The 14,689-nt window shown below is 35.0% G+C and overlaps 2 protein-coding genes across 2 annotated transcripts; one reads left to right on the top strand and one right to left on the bottom strand.

The window, feature by feature from the left end:
• The first annotated feature begins 3,818 nt into the window (after window positions 1-3,818).
• LOC111401414 (uncharacterized protein At3g17950-like) lies at window positions 3,819-5,172 on the top strand. The gene is made up of 2 exons (XM_023029137.1): window positions 3,819-4,310; window positions 4,401-5,172. The coding sequence occupies exons 1-2, from the start codon at window positions 4,236-4,238 to the stop codon at window positions 4,926-4,928; spliced, it is 603 nt and encodes a 200-aa protein (XP_022884905.1). The 5' UTR covers window positions 3,819-4,235; the 3' UTR covers window positions 4,929-5,172.
• An 8,215-nt stretch (window positions 5,173-13,387) lies between these two features.
• LOC111400372 lies at window positions 13,388-13,885 on the bottom strand. Its single transcript, XM_023027786.1, has one exon. The coding sequence runs from the start codon at window positions 13,883-13,885 to the stop codon at window positions 13,388-13,390; it is 498 nt and encodes a 165-aa protein (XP_022883554.1).
• Between the last annotated feature and the right edge of the window lie 804 nt (window positions 13,886-14,689).

Raw genomic sequence — 14,689 nt, 5'->3', positions numbered from 1 at the left:
AATAACCCCAAGTTGAAGGACCAATTTCACCACTAAACGTTAGAGATTAGTCACTGACACTCATATAGCTATACATGTGGAATTTCCCAGCTGGTCTACAATGTTTTATTCTATATCAAAACATCCACATGTTTATTTAAGTCTCACCACATTTTAGATTGTGAGATCAGTTACTTATTTCACAAGTAAGAAATTTCACACGTGATGGTCTATCTGTAATAACGATATTTGTATCTCATTATTATTTACGACCAAGGATGATTTAAGATTCAATCATATATAATTTGTATCTTACAATCACAACTCATTGTGATTAACAAATTACTAAGATTTGAATGTACGGACCCTATTATTTAATTTAATTGAATATTCATTAAAGAATAGATCTGTCGTAAAATTGTATCAATTATATATTAAAAGTGATTATATCTAAAGTTGATTGGTCCTAGAATATAATATTTACACAAATCTCCTAGCTCGACTAGTGGAGTTTATAGAGTCATAGCAGCTCCAAGTTAAAACCCTAGATTATTCAGGTTTAAACTTTTTCTGAAGGACATCACTCAGTTAGCTCCCATAATTACTGCTTTTTGTCTGAACAAAATGAAACTCTTTATGTCTCTTTTGCCTATCATAAATTTATTGAGGAATTTAGGATTATGATTGAAGAGTTTGTAAGGATTAGACTTAATGAGATTGTTGGTTTTTATAAGTTGGAGAAGTTGTTGAAGTTTGATGGAAAATTCAAATACACTATATTAAAGAATTTTTTTGCAAACATACCCAAGAACATTGGGAAGGTAGGGAACCCCTTAAGTTGGTAAGAATATATAAGGGGTAGACTGATTACATTCAATTCAACTGTTATGAGGGATTAGTTGGGATGAAGAAGTGTTGGATTGAGTGGATGAAGGACTGAGTAGCGATGCAGTGGCGATGGTGATGACTGATGAGGAGCATGAACTGGTCTAAAAAAGTTGGTAATCTGCCAGCTTCAGATTGCTACTAAAATATAAAGTCCTTCACAAATCTTGATTTACAATATTGATTAATTGACGCATCAATTAGACTAAGGGGTAGACTGATTACATTCAATTCAACTGTTATGAGGGATTAGTTGGGATGAAGAAGTGTTGGATTGAGTGGATGAAGGACTGAGTAGCGATGCAGTGGCGATGGTGATGACTGATGAGGAGCATGAACTGGTCTAAAAAAGTTGGTAATCTGCCAGCTTCAGATTGCTACTAAAATATAAAGTCCTTCACAAATCTTGATTTACAATATTGATTAATTGACGCATCAATTAGACTAAGGGGTAGACTGATTACATTCAATTCAACTGTTATGAGGGATTAGTTGGGATGAAGAAGTGTTGGATTGAGTGGATGAAGGACTGAGTAGCGATGCAGTGGCGATGGTGATGACTGATGAGGAGCATGAACTGGTCTAAAAAAGTTGGTAATCTGCCAGCTTCAGATTGCTACTAAAATATAAAGTCCTTCACAAATCTTGATTTACAATATTGATTAATTGACGCATCAATTAGACCTGTCTTATAAAAAGGATAGTGGTTCTATTTAAATTGGGCTTAAAAGTGGTTTTAAATTTGGTGCAAATGATTTTTGATCAAATTGTCTATAAGGGGCCAAGAATGGCCAAGTAGTACAAACTGTCGTATCTAAGTTGAATTCCCCACTTTCTGGCAAACATTGGTGTACCCTTAATAGCATCAGACAGATACTCCAATGACATCCTCACCATGGTTGTCAATAAATTTCAAATTTGGAGGGCATACCAAACCCAGTTCCCATAGTCCCATGTTACATAATGCCTACAAATCAGTTAGAATGCCTAGACATCCTTAAAACCCAAGTACAAGTGGTTAAAAACTAGGTGGTTCAGATATATCTTTACACTCGAAGTTTCTCTAGTGATTTTAAATTCTTGCGTTAAATCTCTATCTAAATATATGTTTGTAACTCATGTTAAATATCTGAAATTACGTAGAATTTGAATTATGTACTACGTCTTAAGTAATATTTTGTTGTAATTACTAGATTATTATTTTATATGCACAAATAAAGTATGTCAAATGGGTTAATATTGTTTCATTCACACGAATAATCATTTCAGACACTTTGAGATATGCTGAGATAAGACAATGAAATAATGTGTGTACATGATTCAGTTGCCTTAATTAGATATCAAGATGAGATTACAACAAATAATCAAAAAGGGTTTTGCTATCCGTTAAACATATTTTACAGCCAGATTGAGTCCTATATTGGGATTCCCCAGGTGAATAAATATAAGGAGAATTCAGGTTACATATCAAGAAATATTTGACCTAAGATATGTTCGATGTATTTAATTTGTAAAATGAGACATTTGTCCTAAGAAATGGAGAAAATATCGTAACAGGAACTATGTGTGCTTTTACAACCGATGAAAAATAAAAGAATGGATTATTGCTTCTTCATTGTGTAAGTCTCCAAGGCATATATGACGTCACTTATATACTATTATGACTTTTGACTATTTCTCAATGTTCTATTTTGGTGTTGCTACTTTAGCGTGTTACTAAAGATTATAGTTAATTCGATTTAATGGAACATGTCTAAAAAAGCAACTAACCTGAATTAAGGGATTAAAGGAGGAAATGAAGACTATCTTGTCTAACACCTTAACTTGTATTCACCGACTAAACAATTTGTGTTAGCCTTTGTGTGTATCTATGTGAGCTGACCTGGCTCGAATTGCATAGCAGTAGTTTGAAAAGAAAAGCTGAGGGGAGTTGAGGTTTGGAATTGAATTTTAACCTCTCTATCTCATACAACTTCTACAGGACTCCAAACCCTCTAAAACCATCACATATGAGTGCAAATTCGGATATAAACATATAGAGAAAGATATATGAGGGCGAGTGACTCGATTTTGCAAGATTAAGATGTCATAATTGGTTCTTCATTCGTGGAGATCAAATTCCTTTCATAGTAATTGAGTTTCAAATCAAAAGAAGAGTGTTTGACATTGCAGGAAGTTAGCAACAAAGGAAAGTGATTCAAACTCTCGTTTTTGGGATTTTAAGCTGTAAAGATTTTTAATCCATCAATGGGCTTATATGTGTGAATAATTGTGTGTTAAATTAAAGGCTATCGAATTCGGTTGAGCCCAATTAAAGTGATCTAATAAGGTTTCGATTTTGGGCTTTATGTATCCAATTAAAGTGTGGGTTTACATATGTGTAGAGATCGGGCTCAAGTCCTAATTCTATGATGGGTTGAATCAGGTCAAAGGGCGTCGCTATATAAATATGGTTATGGTCCCCAAATCACACGTATGTATTATTCATTCTCTACTGCATCCCATCACAGAGAGAAAAATGAGGCTGCATGTAAATTTAGAAGACTATACCACGAAATTCATTATCGCATTAATCATGTCTGATTCAGGTACGCTTCTACTTTAATTCTCGTATTTCTTGATGATTTAACATGAAATATTCAGTGATTTAAAATATTAAATTATCCTACATAAGCAAGTTCTAAGACCTTGTTTGAGCCCTCGTTCTTTGGGAAAAAAAATACATTTTTAAACAATATTCGAACATTACTATAACCACACATTTTTCAATAAAATAATATTACACGTAAATTCAAAATTTTTTCCTCTTTTTTAATCACATATTTTCTATCAATACATCATTCAAAAATACATTTTTCCTCCAAAATGGGACTCAAACAAGGGCTAAATTTTAGATCTCGATAAGAAGCATGCAATTACGTTTTACATGATCATTACACAATCTCAAATCACAAACCGACATAATGAACATGGCTAGAATTCAATAAGAACCCGAGGGAGGAAGTTACCATCTAGTACTAGAGAAACATACTCATCAGTAATCATGCAATTTTTATTAAGAGGATGATAAATGGAAAAATGATAAATAAATAAATAAAGTCAAAAACTTTTTCATCCTCTCTTATCACCAAGAGGCGTGATTGCGCAGTGCAATACCATTCACCCAACCCCACCGAAGGACTCTTTAATGTGCACCCCTTGCAAACTCAAGGAAGAACACGAAAGCTCATGTTTGGCTAAGCTTAATAGTATTACTTATAAGCAGCCATCCTCGAATCTCAACAGTTCCAGCATAATCACTCAAAATTTCAAGAATTCCACCAACAAATCTCACTCTCAAGAACCAGAAACAATTTCACACACAGAGAGAGATGGATCCAGCAAATGGTCTGGTGGCTTTCTCCCCCACACATTCCTCCATTTCTTCTTCTGATCTTGACACTGAGGTGCAATTTTCTTGATCCCGCACCCTCAATTTTTCATGCTAACAATTGATTTACATTTGGGTTTTTTTTTGTTGGTGTGAATAATTGCAGTCTACAGGTTCATTTTTCCATGACAGAAGCACCACACTTGGCACTCTTATGGGGGTCACCTTGCAGGCTATCACATTCAGGGCTTCCTCCTCCCAGAACCTACAGTCGGAGAATACAGTCTCCGCCGCCCACAACGGCCGGATAACCAAGACACCCAAAAAGGGTCGGGCTCGGGGATCGATGGGGATGGAGGAGCAGCGGCTTCGGCGGCAAAGAAGGAGATGGTGGAGGCTATGCAGAGATGATTATGACTGTCGGCGGGCGTCTCTTGGGGAATATTTGGAGGTGGAGAGGAGGTTCGGCGATGGCGTCTTCTTGGGTGGTGGCGGCGGCGGCGCTGCTGCGGAGCTTGAGGAAGGGATTGTTCAAGAACCGACGCAGAATGGCCGGAATTTGTTTGCCGAAGGCAGGGTTCTGCCTCCGGCGGAGATTGAAGAAGATGCATCGCCGGCCGATGGTGGACTCTGTAGATTCTCGGTGGTTTCTTTGGGTGGGATTTGTAGTGGTGGTAGTAGTGCAGTGGGGTAAGTTTTTCTTCATTATTTTCCCCCCCTTCTTCGTCTTTTTCTTTTCCTTTTTTCTTTTTAAATTGAGGAAATTCTGAATTGTAGTTCCTTTTCAATACTCACAAAAGCAAAATTCTGTCAATTATTAAAAGTGATTGTTATAATGTAATAGAAATTAAATAATTAAATTGCAAGTTTGTTGTGTGGTAATGTCTGAGTGAATGGTTAACCTAACAAAAATAGAAACTTGGTGTTGATGGTTGAACTTATGATTGTACAAATAAAATGATCACAATTTTATTAGGCCCATATTTGTTTTCCATTATTTGTAAATATGATCGTTATTCATTAAATTAAATCATTATTTGATTTTCTATCACTCGTGTGAGGTCATAACGATTATATTTTTCATTCTTATTCTTATATTACTGTGGTTCAAACAGGGCTTATGTACATTATAACTTATAATGTAATAGAAAATAATATTTTTGTAGTTATAATTTTTGAATATAATTTAGATGTAATATTATTGGCAATGTCTAGTAATTTTGATCAATTAATGAATTAACACTTAAAAAATTCCTTTTCCATCAATTTAAATTATAAATACTATGTCCTTGTTTGAGCTCCATTTTTTTGAAAAAAAAATCATTTTTAATAGTATTTTGACATCATTTCAACAGCACATTTTTTAATAAAATAATATTACACGGAAATTCAAAATTTTTCATTACTTTTTAACCACACATTTTCCATCAATACACTATTCAAAAATTCATACTTCCCCAAAAAATGGGGCTCAAACAAGAGCTATAATAGAATAATTATTCTAGTTGTACAATCGTGGTTGAACAACGTATTTACAGTAGGGGGATTCACGATTTTTTTATTCAATATGGGCACCCTTATGATGTATGTGATTGTTAATCGAGATTGTCAACCTCACTTGAATAATTGTTAAAACAAACTTAAATATCATTTTGAGCTTCAATATTAGTCTCCTCTTTTTTGAATTGTACAATAATTACTTTTGTCTATTTGGAGAAAGACACAAGTTGGGACCACACGCATTTTTGAGCTTTTATACAATGATGATGATCACTGCTTTTGGAAATTTTATTTATTTATTTAATTTATTATTATTTTAACGAGTCAGACTTTGCTTTATTGTCTAGGATTGTTGTAAAAATAAAGTAACTAAAGAACAGTTGAAAAATACTGCAAACATAAAAAAGTTACACATAACTTCGTATGATCGTATCATAAACTTAAAATGTTACATACTTTTTTTTTTTTTTTAACTTTTTCATTAAAGAGTCGAGCATTGAAAAAACAGCATAAATTCAGCTTAATTCAACATTTTCAAAATCAATAAATTTCAATTTGGGAAAAATACCAAACATGGGTCTAAATTTTCACATTTTAAAAAGGGAAAATTTCATAACTAAGAAATTAATTATGGCACATTTCAAAAACAAGAAAACAAGTTTCAAATTTTTAAAATCAGATTTTTATTAAAAATTATTTATAATTTAATTAGTTAATTAATTATTTTATTAATTAAATATATTTAGGTCTGAGATCTATACAATTTGGTTACAAATTAACAATATAATTAGTTACTTATTATTTTTTAGTCACAAATCAAAAATTTTATGTCACAAATTTTTTTACGATCACATTTCAAAAATTTTGTAAGTCACAGTTTGTTTCTTGGTCACAAATCCAAAAATAATTAGTCACGGATTAATTTTTAGTCACGACTTATCATATTATTGGTCACAACTTATTTTTCGGTCACAAATTAAAATTTTTATAGGTCACATATTATTTTTCGATCACGAATCAAAAATTTTATAGGTCACAGATTAATTTTTCGGTCACAACTCAATAAATTATAAGTCACAAATACAAATTTTATAGGTCACATATTATTTTTCGATCACGAATCAAAAATTTTATAAGTCACAAATTAATTTTTCGGTCACAACTCAATAAATTATAAATCACAAACACAAATTTTATAGATCACATGTTATTTTTCGATCACGAGTCAAAAATTTTATAGGTCACAGATTAATTTTTCGGTCACAATTCAATAAATTATAAGTCACAAACACAAAATTTATAAGTCACATATTATTTTTCGATCACGAATCAAAAATTTTATAGGTCACAGATTAATTTTTCGGTCACAATTCAATAATTTATAAGTCACAAACACAAAATTTATAAGTCACATATTATTTTTCGATCACGAATCAAAAATTTTATAGGTCACAGATTAATTTTTCGATCACAACTTAATAAATTATAAGTCACAAACACAATTTTTAGGTCATGTATTATTTATTAATTTTAGTCACGAATTAATTTAAGTCACAGATTTATATAATTTGGTCACAAATTAACGATTTAATTATTTACTTATTATTTTTTGGTCACAAATCAGAAATTTGATGTCACAAATTATTTTACAATCACAATTCAAAAAATTTATAGGTCACAGTTTAATAAATCGTGAGTCACAATTGAAAATCATAGTCACAAATTTCATGTTACTTATCCAATTATGAGTCACAATTCACAAATCGAAATCAGTCACAGTCACAATTCTCATGGCCATCACCGTCACTATTGTTGCCACCCACCACACACCAACACCACAATTGGGAGTCACCAATTGTGAGTCACAATCACAATTTTCATCGCCCCAACGGTTGCCACCACACACTAACACCAAACTGTGAGTCAAAGTCACCATCCACAACCGTCCCCAAATTATCGCCAGCACCGTCGTAGCCTTACACCAACACCATCACCACGACCACGACGACCATCACCCAAACTGCACTTACTGTGACCACAAAACCACCATCTGCACCCTCTTTACCATCGTTGAACATCACTGCCATCACCTAAACCACTGTAACCCCCCAAAACCACCATCTCACTACCGTCAAACACCACCACCACCTCGCACCTATCGCACACAACAAAACACAATACAACACCGCACCCAAATCATTCCACAATCGAATAACACAGAAACCCCTCGGCCACCAAAATCAGGAAAAAGATTTGGGATGTAGCAAGGAGGATCACGCAGTAGACCCACCACATCTCGCAGCAGCAAACATCAGATCGTGTAACAATCTCATTGGCGGTGATTTCCGGTAGTGGCTTCCAGGAACAGCGAGTTCGCAATAGCCTCCCAGCGATGGTGAGTTCACAACAGTTGGACGACGATTGTGGTTTTGAGAGGTTTGGTGGTTGTAATGGGTATAGTGATTGTGGTTGTTGCAGTTATGGTGGTTGCCATAGGTGGGATGAGATCGTCGCTGGAGAAGGGTGTGAGGGATAGAGAGAGAGATGAGCAGGGGAAAGGAAAGAAATGGCAGTGCGTAGTGAAGGTTGGGTAGGGTTTTTATTTTTTTGGTAATTAATTTATTTAAATAATTAATAAAAAATCTGGTTTTTGAAATATTAAAGTTTCAGTCTGATTTAGGAATTTTGAATAGGTAATCTATGGTTTTGTGTAATTTCCACTTTTAAAAACTATCAAATCACAATGGGCTTGGGGTAACTAAGGATGTAAACTAATCCTAATTTGAAGACTAAGACTGTTTGGTGGGTATTAAAATTAGTAAATTTTGATTGAAATTGATGAAATGTGTAGTTAAAAATTATGAATTCCATTAAATGTATGATTAAAATTAATCGTTAACTTTCACTTAAATTAAAATTTTAATTTTAAGTTCCACCAAACAAGGGTAAATATGTAGTAAGTGTGTACTAAATGGTGTGTCGTATCACTGGTACTTAACATTATCATTTCTGCAGTTATAAGATTGATACATATTTTGCAACCAAATTCTATCCTCATATGCTAATAAAAGATTTCTCCTTGAAATCAAGTCACAACTTCAAAATACCAATGTTTTATTGTCCCATTTTTAAAAGATACATGCAAAATTGAAACTATAAAAAGTATTAAGCGTGTACAGGACACAAGAATATAATATTTTTGTTATTGACAATCAAATTCACACGACCTTACAAGTCTCAATCACACAACGTAAGAGGTCACATTTACTTAATGTATTACAAAATTTTAGATCATAATCCAATCGCACAATATAATAGTTCACAATCTCAAATTTTGTACGAAGTCACAAATTTTCAAATACACATTTTAGGTCACATTCTTAAATGCTGCAAGCATAAGAATGTCACAGATTATAATACCGTAAGATAGAGGATAAAATGATGCCGTACATTTGTGACCGATTGATAGTTATACAACATTATAGTTCACAATGACACAATGACGTTATAAACAATAACTGAAGATATAATCAGTGCATTGCAAATTTTATAGAATTGTCGCAGGGAAATATGATGGTCAATGTCGATGATCGAAAACAATTATTTATAAACGATAGTTCATTTCTTTGCTTCACCAATAAAAGGAAAAAAGTTGAAAAAAACAGTGGCAACAAGAAGGGAACAATGATACTGGATAACTCACGCTGGGGAAATTGTCCTTTAATAACTCTCAATTAAAGACACGCTATTTTCATATAAATTTAAAATATTGATAATTATTAGAAATAAATAATACTAATTTATGGCCTAATTTTTTGAAAAATTCTACAAGTTTGATATTTTTGAAATGATTTTTTAGAGTATGGTAGTTATGACTGTTTTTTTTTTTGTTTCCAACTCAATCCAATACGGCAATACCCGTATTGTGACGCAATGTGGAACGTGCTAGCACTTTATCCACCACAATACTCGAAGTGTTTGTTCAATATATGATAATGCAGTTTTTACTCTTATTTAGGGCCCTTAAGTTTGCAACTTTTACACCAAATAATTTTTATACCGTCTAATTAATGTTAATTTTCTTGGTTGTGGAATGGACTAATGGAGGGAATTTTTTGAGCCAAACAGAGCTGAAATGGAGAGTTTGGGGTGAAATTTGACTAATTCAAAATGTAAAGGACTTAATTGAAAGTTCGAGAACTCAGTTAGAAGCTATAAAGAAGTTTGAAAGTTCAATTTCAAGAGAAAAATTGAGAGAGGCCACCTCCTTCTTCTTGTGGTGATAAGCTTCCTCCTCCTTGTCTTCAGCGAGGGCCACAACTCCGATGCTTGGCACTGGCCCGACCCAACAAGCCCAACTACAGAGCCACAACCTAGCAGGCAAGGAGACAAAGTGATAGACAAGCATTAGGCATGCATGACAGGGCAAATTTAAACTTGAAGAAGGAAGTGCAACAAGAAGCTTAATCTCTTGGTGAATAACGCCAAAGCCCTTTCTATATCGTTAACATTGTGCCTAGTGATCGTCCTGGCCCTAGCAGACATCACCAAAGATCAAAGTATCCCCATCTCATGATAATCCCGAGTGGAAAGAATCCAAAGTTAGGAAGAGAGTCCTCCTGCTCACACCTTATGTGGCTCGAGTTGCCGAGCACAGGCGGTAGGATAGCTTCGTTAGGAGTGTCTAAGGTTGAGAAATACATTATGATACTCTACCTTTCGGTCAATAGTTTTCTTCCTCTTTGATGGAGCGAAAGTTAGGTCTAAGTCACTCTCATGCCTCTGCTCCGTTATAAAGTCCATGGTTTCTTCCATGTCAAATTCCATACCTACATGCAACGTAAAATCTATCAGGCTCAAAAACCAACGAGCGAAGGTGCGTACAAATATGAAATCAAAAGCAATGTATCCAAGAACCTACCATCAGTGGGAACGAAACCATAATCACTCTCTAGAGCGAACAAGGTCTTTAGCACTTCGTCTAAGTTAAAGTCCATATTTGCATACACGCAATAAAATTCACTAGGCCCAAAAAATAGCAGGTAAAAACATTTACAGGTGTAAAAGTATGGCAAGGAAAGAGAAACTATCCTCACTATCAGCATGTTCTTTATAGTCAAAATTGACCTTAAGTTAAGTGCAAGAGTTGGTGTATCAATCACTTGTTGGATTTGAGCTCTTAGAAGACAAGTGATTTCTACCTTACTATTGAAAAGATGAATTTGAGGGCGTCTCCAATTCATGTTGAAAGTGAATTGACCCACTGAAGGTCGAACAAAGAAGAGCTGGAACTTCCACTCACTATTGGAATTCTTAAATTTAGGAAAGCTCAACGGGATAGTGGTTAAGAAGACAAATTCATTATACTAAGCTAGCTCGTGCATTTCAAAGACACGCCTAAAAAGGTCTATGGAAAGTGGGATATTTTCGTTAAAGCAGATATACAAGAAGTACAACACTTTCTTCCATGCGTTAGGATTTATCTGATTGGGGGTGAAATGGAATTTATTGAAATTTGAGACAAAAAAGGGATGAATAGGGATGAAAAACCACCATCTATGATGTCTTTATATGCAACAATCTCGCGAGGTCAGACTTGTAGAGTCTTTCTTTGGACCTAGGAGCTCTATAAATGTGATCATCAACACGATCGAATTTACTAGAAGATTTTGTCAACTTAAGTGGAGAATTGTAGAGGCTATAGCATTTTGAAATTTCATGAGCAACAACCTAGCTTGCAAGATCCCGACCAATTTCTAAGTTTCTGTCCAAAGACTTGATTGACCCAAGGTGTCTTTTGGAAGACTTGGTTAGAACTTTGAGTTTCGGCCATATGGATTGGGCCATCAGAATCATGGGGCGAACGACAAGCCTTCTGGGGGCTCTCAGTGGGATGGCCAGCCAGTTGACTAGCGGAGCGATTGGTCAAGTGCGAAGGCCGATCGATGTTAGTCGAGCATCGACTGACCCATCCGAAAATGGGTCGATCGACACACTCACTTTCATTAGAGGAAGAAGTAGTGACTGTTTTATACATAATAAGAGGGAAACCTAGATTAAAGGGAGATGGAGATATTACCTTAATTATTGAAGAAGCAAGAGGAATTGTGGAAGGGAGGAATGAATAGAAATGGGGACCTCACCCCTTTATATAAACAAATATTTCGAATTTTTTGGAGGGAAATTTTACACTAAAAAACCAAACCCGCTCATGGGGTGCCATGTGGGGTGCCATGTGTGTAGTGTTGTCACCACTTTATGACATTTGGACTGTTCAACCCACTTGTATTATACCAACTACCGACAAGAGATGAGAGGATTAAAAAAATGCATTGAGGGATGAAAATGTTGCCCCTTATCAATAAATATCGACAAGAGGTAGAGGGACTAGTGATATTGGATGACGCTAATATTTGTCTGTGATAACCAACAAGGTAAGGCTATACAATAGGCGCTCTATATTCGTGCTTGACCATCAATCACTATGAGGCCTTCTACGTTTGTGCTAGGCTGTCTACCATGATGAGACCGTATACCACTATGAGGTCCTCTACATTTACACTAGGCTATAGACCATTATGAGGCACTCAACGTCCACATCGGGCCGTCGACTATTATGAGCCCTCTATGTTATACTAGGCCATCTACCATCATGAGGCCGTCTACCACTAGAGGCCCTCTATATCCACATAGGGCCATCGACCACTATGATGCCTTCTACATTTATGCTACACTGTACCATCATGAGGCCGTCTACCACTATGAGGCCCTTTACAACAACTTAACCATAAAAATATCATTGTGTTGGATAGGAACTGTTCAATGGTTATCATGGACACAGCCAACCGTTGGATAGATGGAGGTTCTCCACTCAGAACATGAGGGTAGTGAAGGGTGCTACATGGTACATGTGGCACAATAACCGGCCAACAGTTATATGACTTCTGGTACCTGTAAATACTCTTAAGGCGAGATAGGTATGAGCTCTCAAAATTTTGGTTATCTGAATACTCATTGTAAATTTTTTTCCTAAATCTATATATATTCCAAAATCCCATACTAATTCTCACGTCGGATGTACAATGGGGAGAAAGCCCCAACCTCATTTTATAGGTAACATTTGTTTATCGGAGTAGCAAAAACACTTTGTGCCGGCAGGAAGGCACGGAGGTGTTGTTTTATAACTATCTCACTAATGAGCATTGTTGCACCAATAATAAGACCTCGAAAGAATTCATCAATTTGTCATATAATTTAATCCAATATCTTTTACAAATCTCGAAGTATGGGTTCAGTAGGCAGTATTCTTCAATCCTTGTTATCAAACATACCATAAATATTAGTTGGAGGGCTTTGCAAGAGCAGGCTGTAATTTAGAGAATATTAAATGGTTGGCAAGTGACAATTTTCTCTTCCACATGCATCTTGGAAGTTAGTGAAGCTTCGTCTAATCAAGATTCTCACAACATTAATATTTTCTGGGATAATTAAGCATTACCGAAAAGAGATAGCTAATAATCCACAAGTAGAAAAAGGCCAAATAATGCCTAGTATCAATTGCTTAAAATCTTTATACTATAATTTCACAATCAAAGAGTCAATATTATTTAAAAAAAAAAAAAAAGGAGGAAAATATATGAAAAAGAAATAAAATTAATGTCGCGGTGGCGTTTCGACAATAGTTTCGAGTGCAGGCTCCCATGATCTTTGTCTTGAATACCTCTCAGATGGCTGAGAATCACTTGCTGAAGAAACCTTCAGTGCCTTGGCTTCTGAATTGGGAAATAGACAAAAATGATCACCAAGAACTGGAAAAATCTTGGAAAAGTTCAAACTTCCTTGTTTATGTCCTTTGGATGCCTTGTCATTGAGGCAATTCATCTCCTCATTTGTTAACACTGAGTAGAGCATTTCCATTGGAAGAAGAAAATAAAATTGCCCGCGTTCAAGTTCTTCGTCTGCCGAAACTCCTGAGATTCTTTGGCCAATTTTTAGGTGACATGAATTGCATAGAAACACCCCAGGATGTTCTAACATGAGTTCTGCTGTTTTCACTGCCCTTGTGTAGATCATTATCCTCCCATCTGTGGACAATACTTTCACTACGCCACTAGAGATCATTGAAGGATAACATAGTGCTACATTACCCATGTGTGTGTGTGTGTGTGTGTGTGAGAGAGAGAGAGAGAGAGAGAGAGAGAGAGAGAGGGGAGGAAAGGGACGTAGAACATGGGGAATGGATGCTACTTATGAAGGTTTTATTCCTTTCTAAGGTTTGATTCACGATCGTCAATTATAACACATAGAGTCGATCTTCTTATTAATTCACGATCGTCAATTATAACTCATAGAGTCGATCTTCTTATTAAACGTATAATGAGTGCACAAAGGTCGCCCGAGATGGGATGCAAAACAATAACATATTTTCATCCACTAAACTCCAAGGTCATCAAACTTATAGGAAAATGAAAAATAAATTTCGTGTGCAACATGGTTGTTAAGAAGTGAGGAATATGGTAGTTAAGACGTAAGAGACTTAGAGACAGATGGTGAAAAGTTGTTTATCTATGTTCATATTCGATGATCATTTTGGGGAAAAAAATCATTTTTCTTTTGGCAATCAATTTATAAATGGTTTATGAATTCATTAAAGTTAAATATTAATTTTCAATCAAATATTCATAATTACTACTCATTTATCATCCACACTTTGTAGGATCCACTACTATCTCTCTTACTCTAATCTTTGTAAATGATTTACACATTTATCCATTCGAGGTAAATGAAGATGTAAAAATGACAGAGATGGAAGAATGTTAAAGAAAAACTTAGGCACCAAAGGTCTAATGACGTTCAACATGATATTAGAGTAATAGGATTCTGATTCAAGACAAGTAATCAATGAAATTCTATACCCATTAGATGTTAATGGGAAAAAATATAGCTCATCAGCTC

Source organism: Olea europaea, chromosome 10 (genome assembly GCF_002742605.1).
Source record: "Olea europaea var. sylvestris chromosome 10, O_europaea_v1, whole genome shotgun sequence".
In the NCBI taxonomy this organism is placed as follows: domain Eukaryota; kingdom Viridiplantae; phylum Streptophyta; class Magnoliopsida; order Lamiales; family Oleaceae; genus Olea; species Olea europaea.
The sequence above is the reverse complement of the archived record's forward strand: the minus strand, read 5'-3'. Positions and strand labels throughout refer to the sequence as shown.

Coding starts and splice junctions, on each gene's coding strand:
- LOC111401414 (XM_023029137.1), top strand. CDS start 4,236: ATGGATCCAGCAAATGGTCTGGTGGCTTTCTCCCCCACACATTCCTCC. Junction 4,311..4,400: donor CTTCTGATCTTGACACTGAG/GTGCAATTTTCT, acceptor GAATAATTGCAG/TCTACAGGTTCATTTTTCCA.
- LOC111400372 (XM_023027786.1), bottom strand. CDS start 13,885: ATGGGTAATGTAGCACTATGTTATCCTTCAATGATCTCTAGTGGCGTA.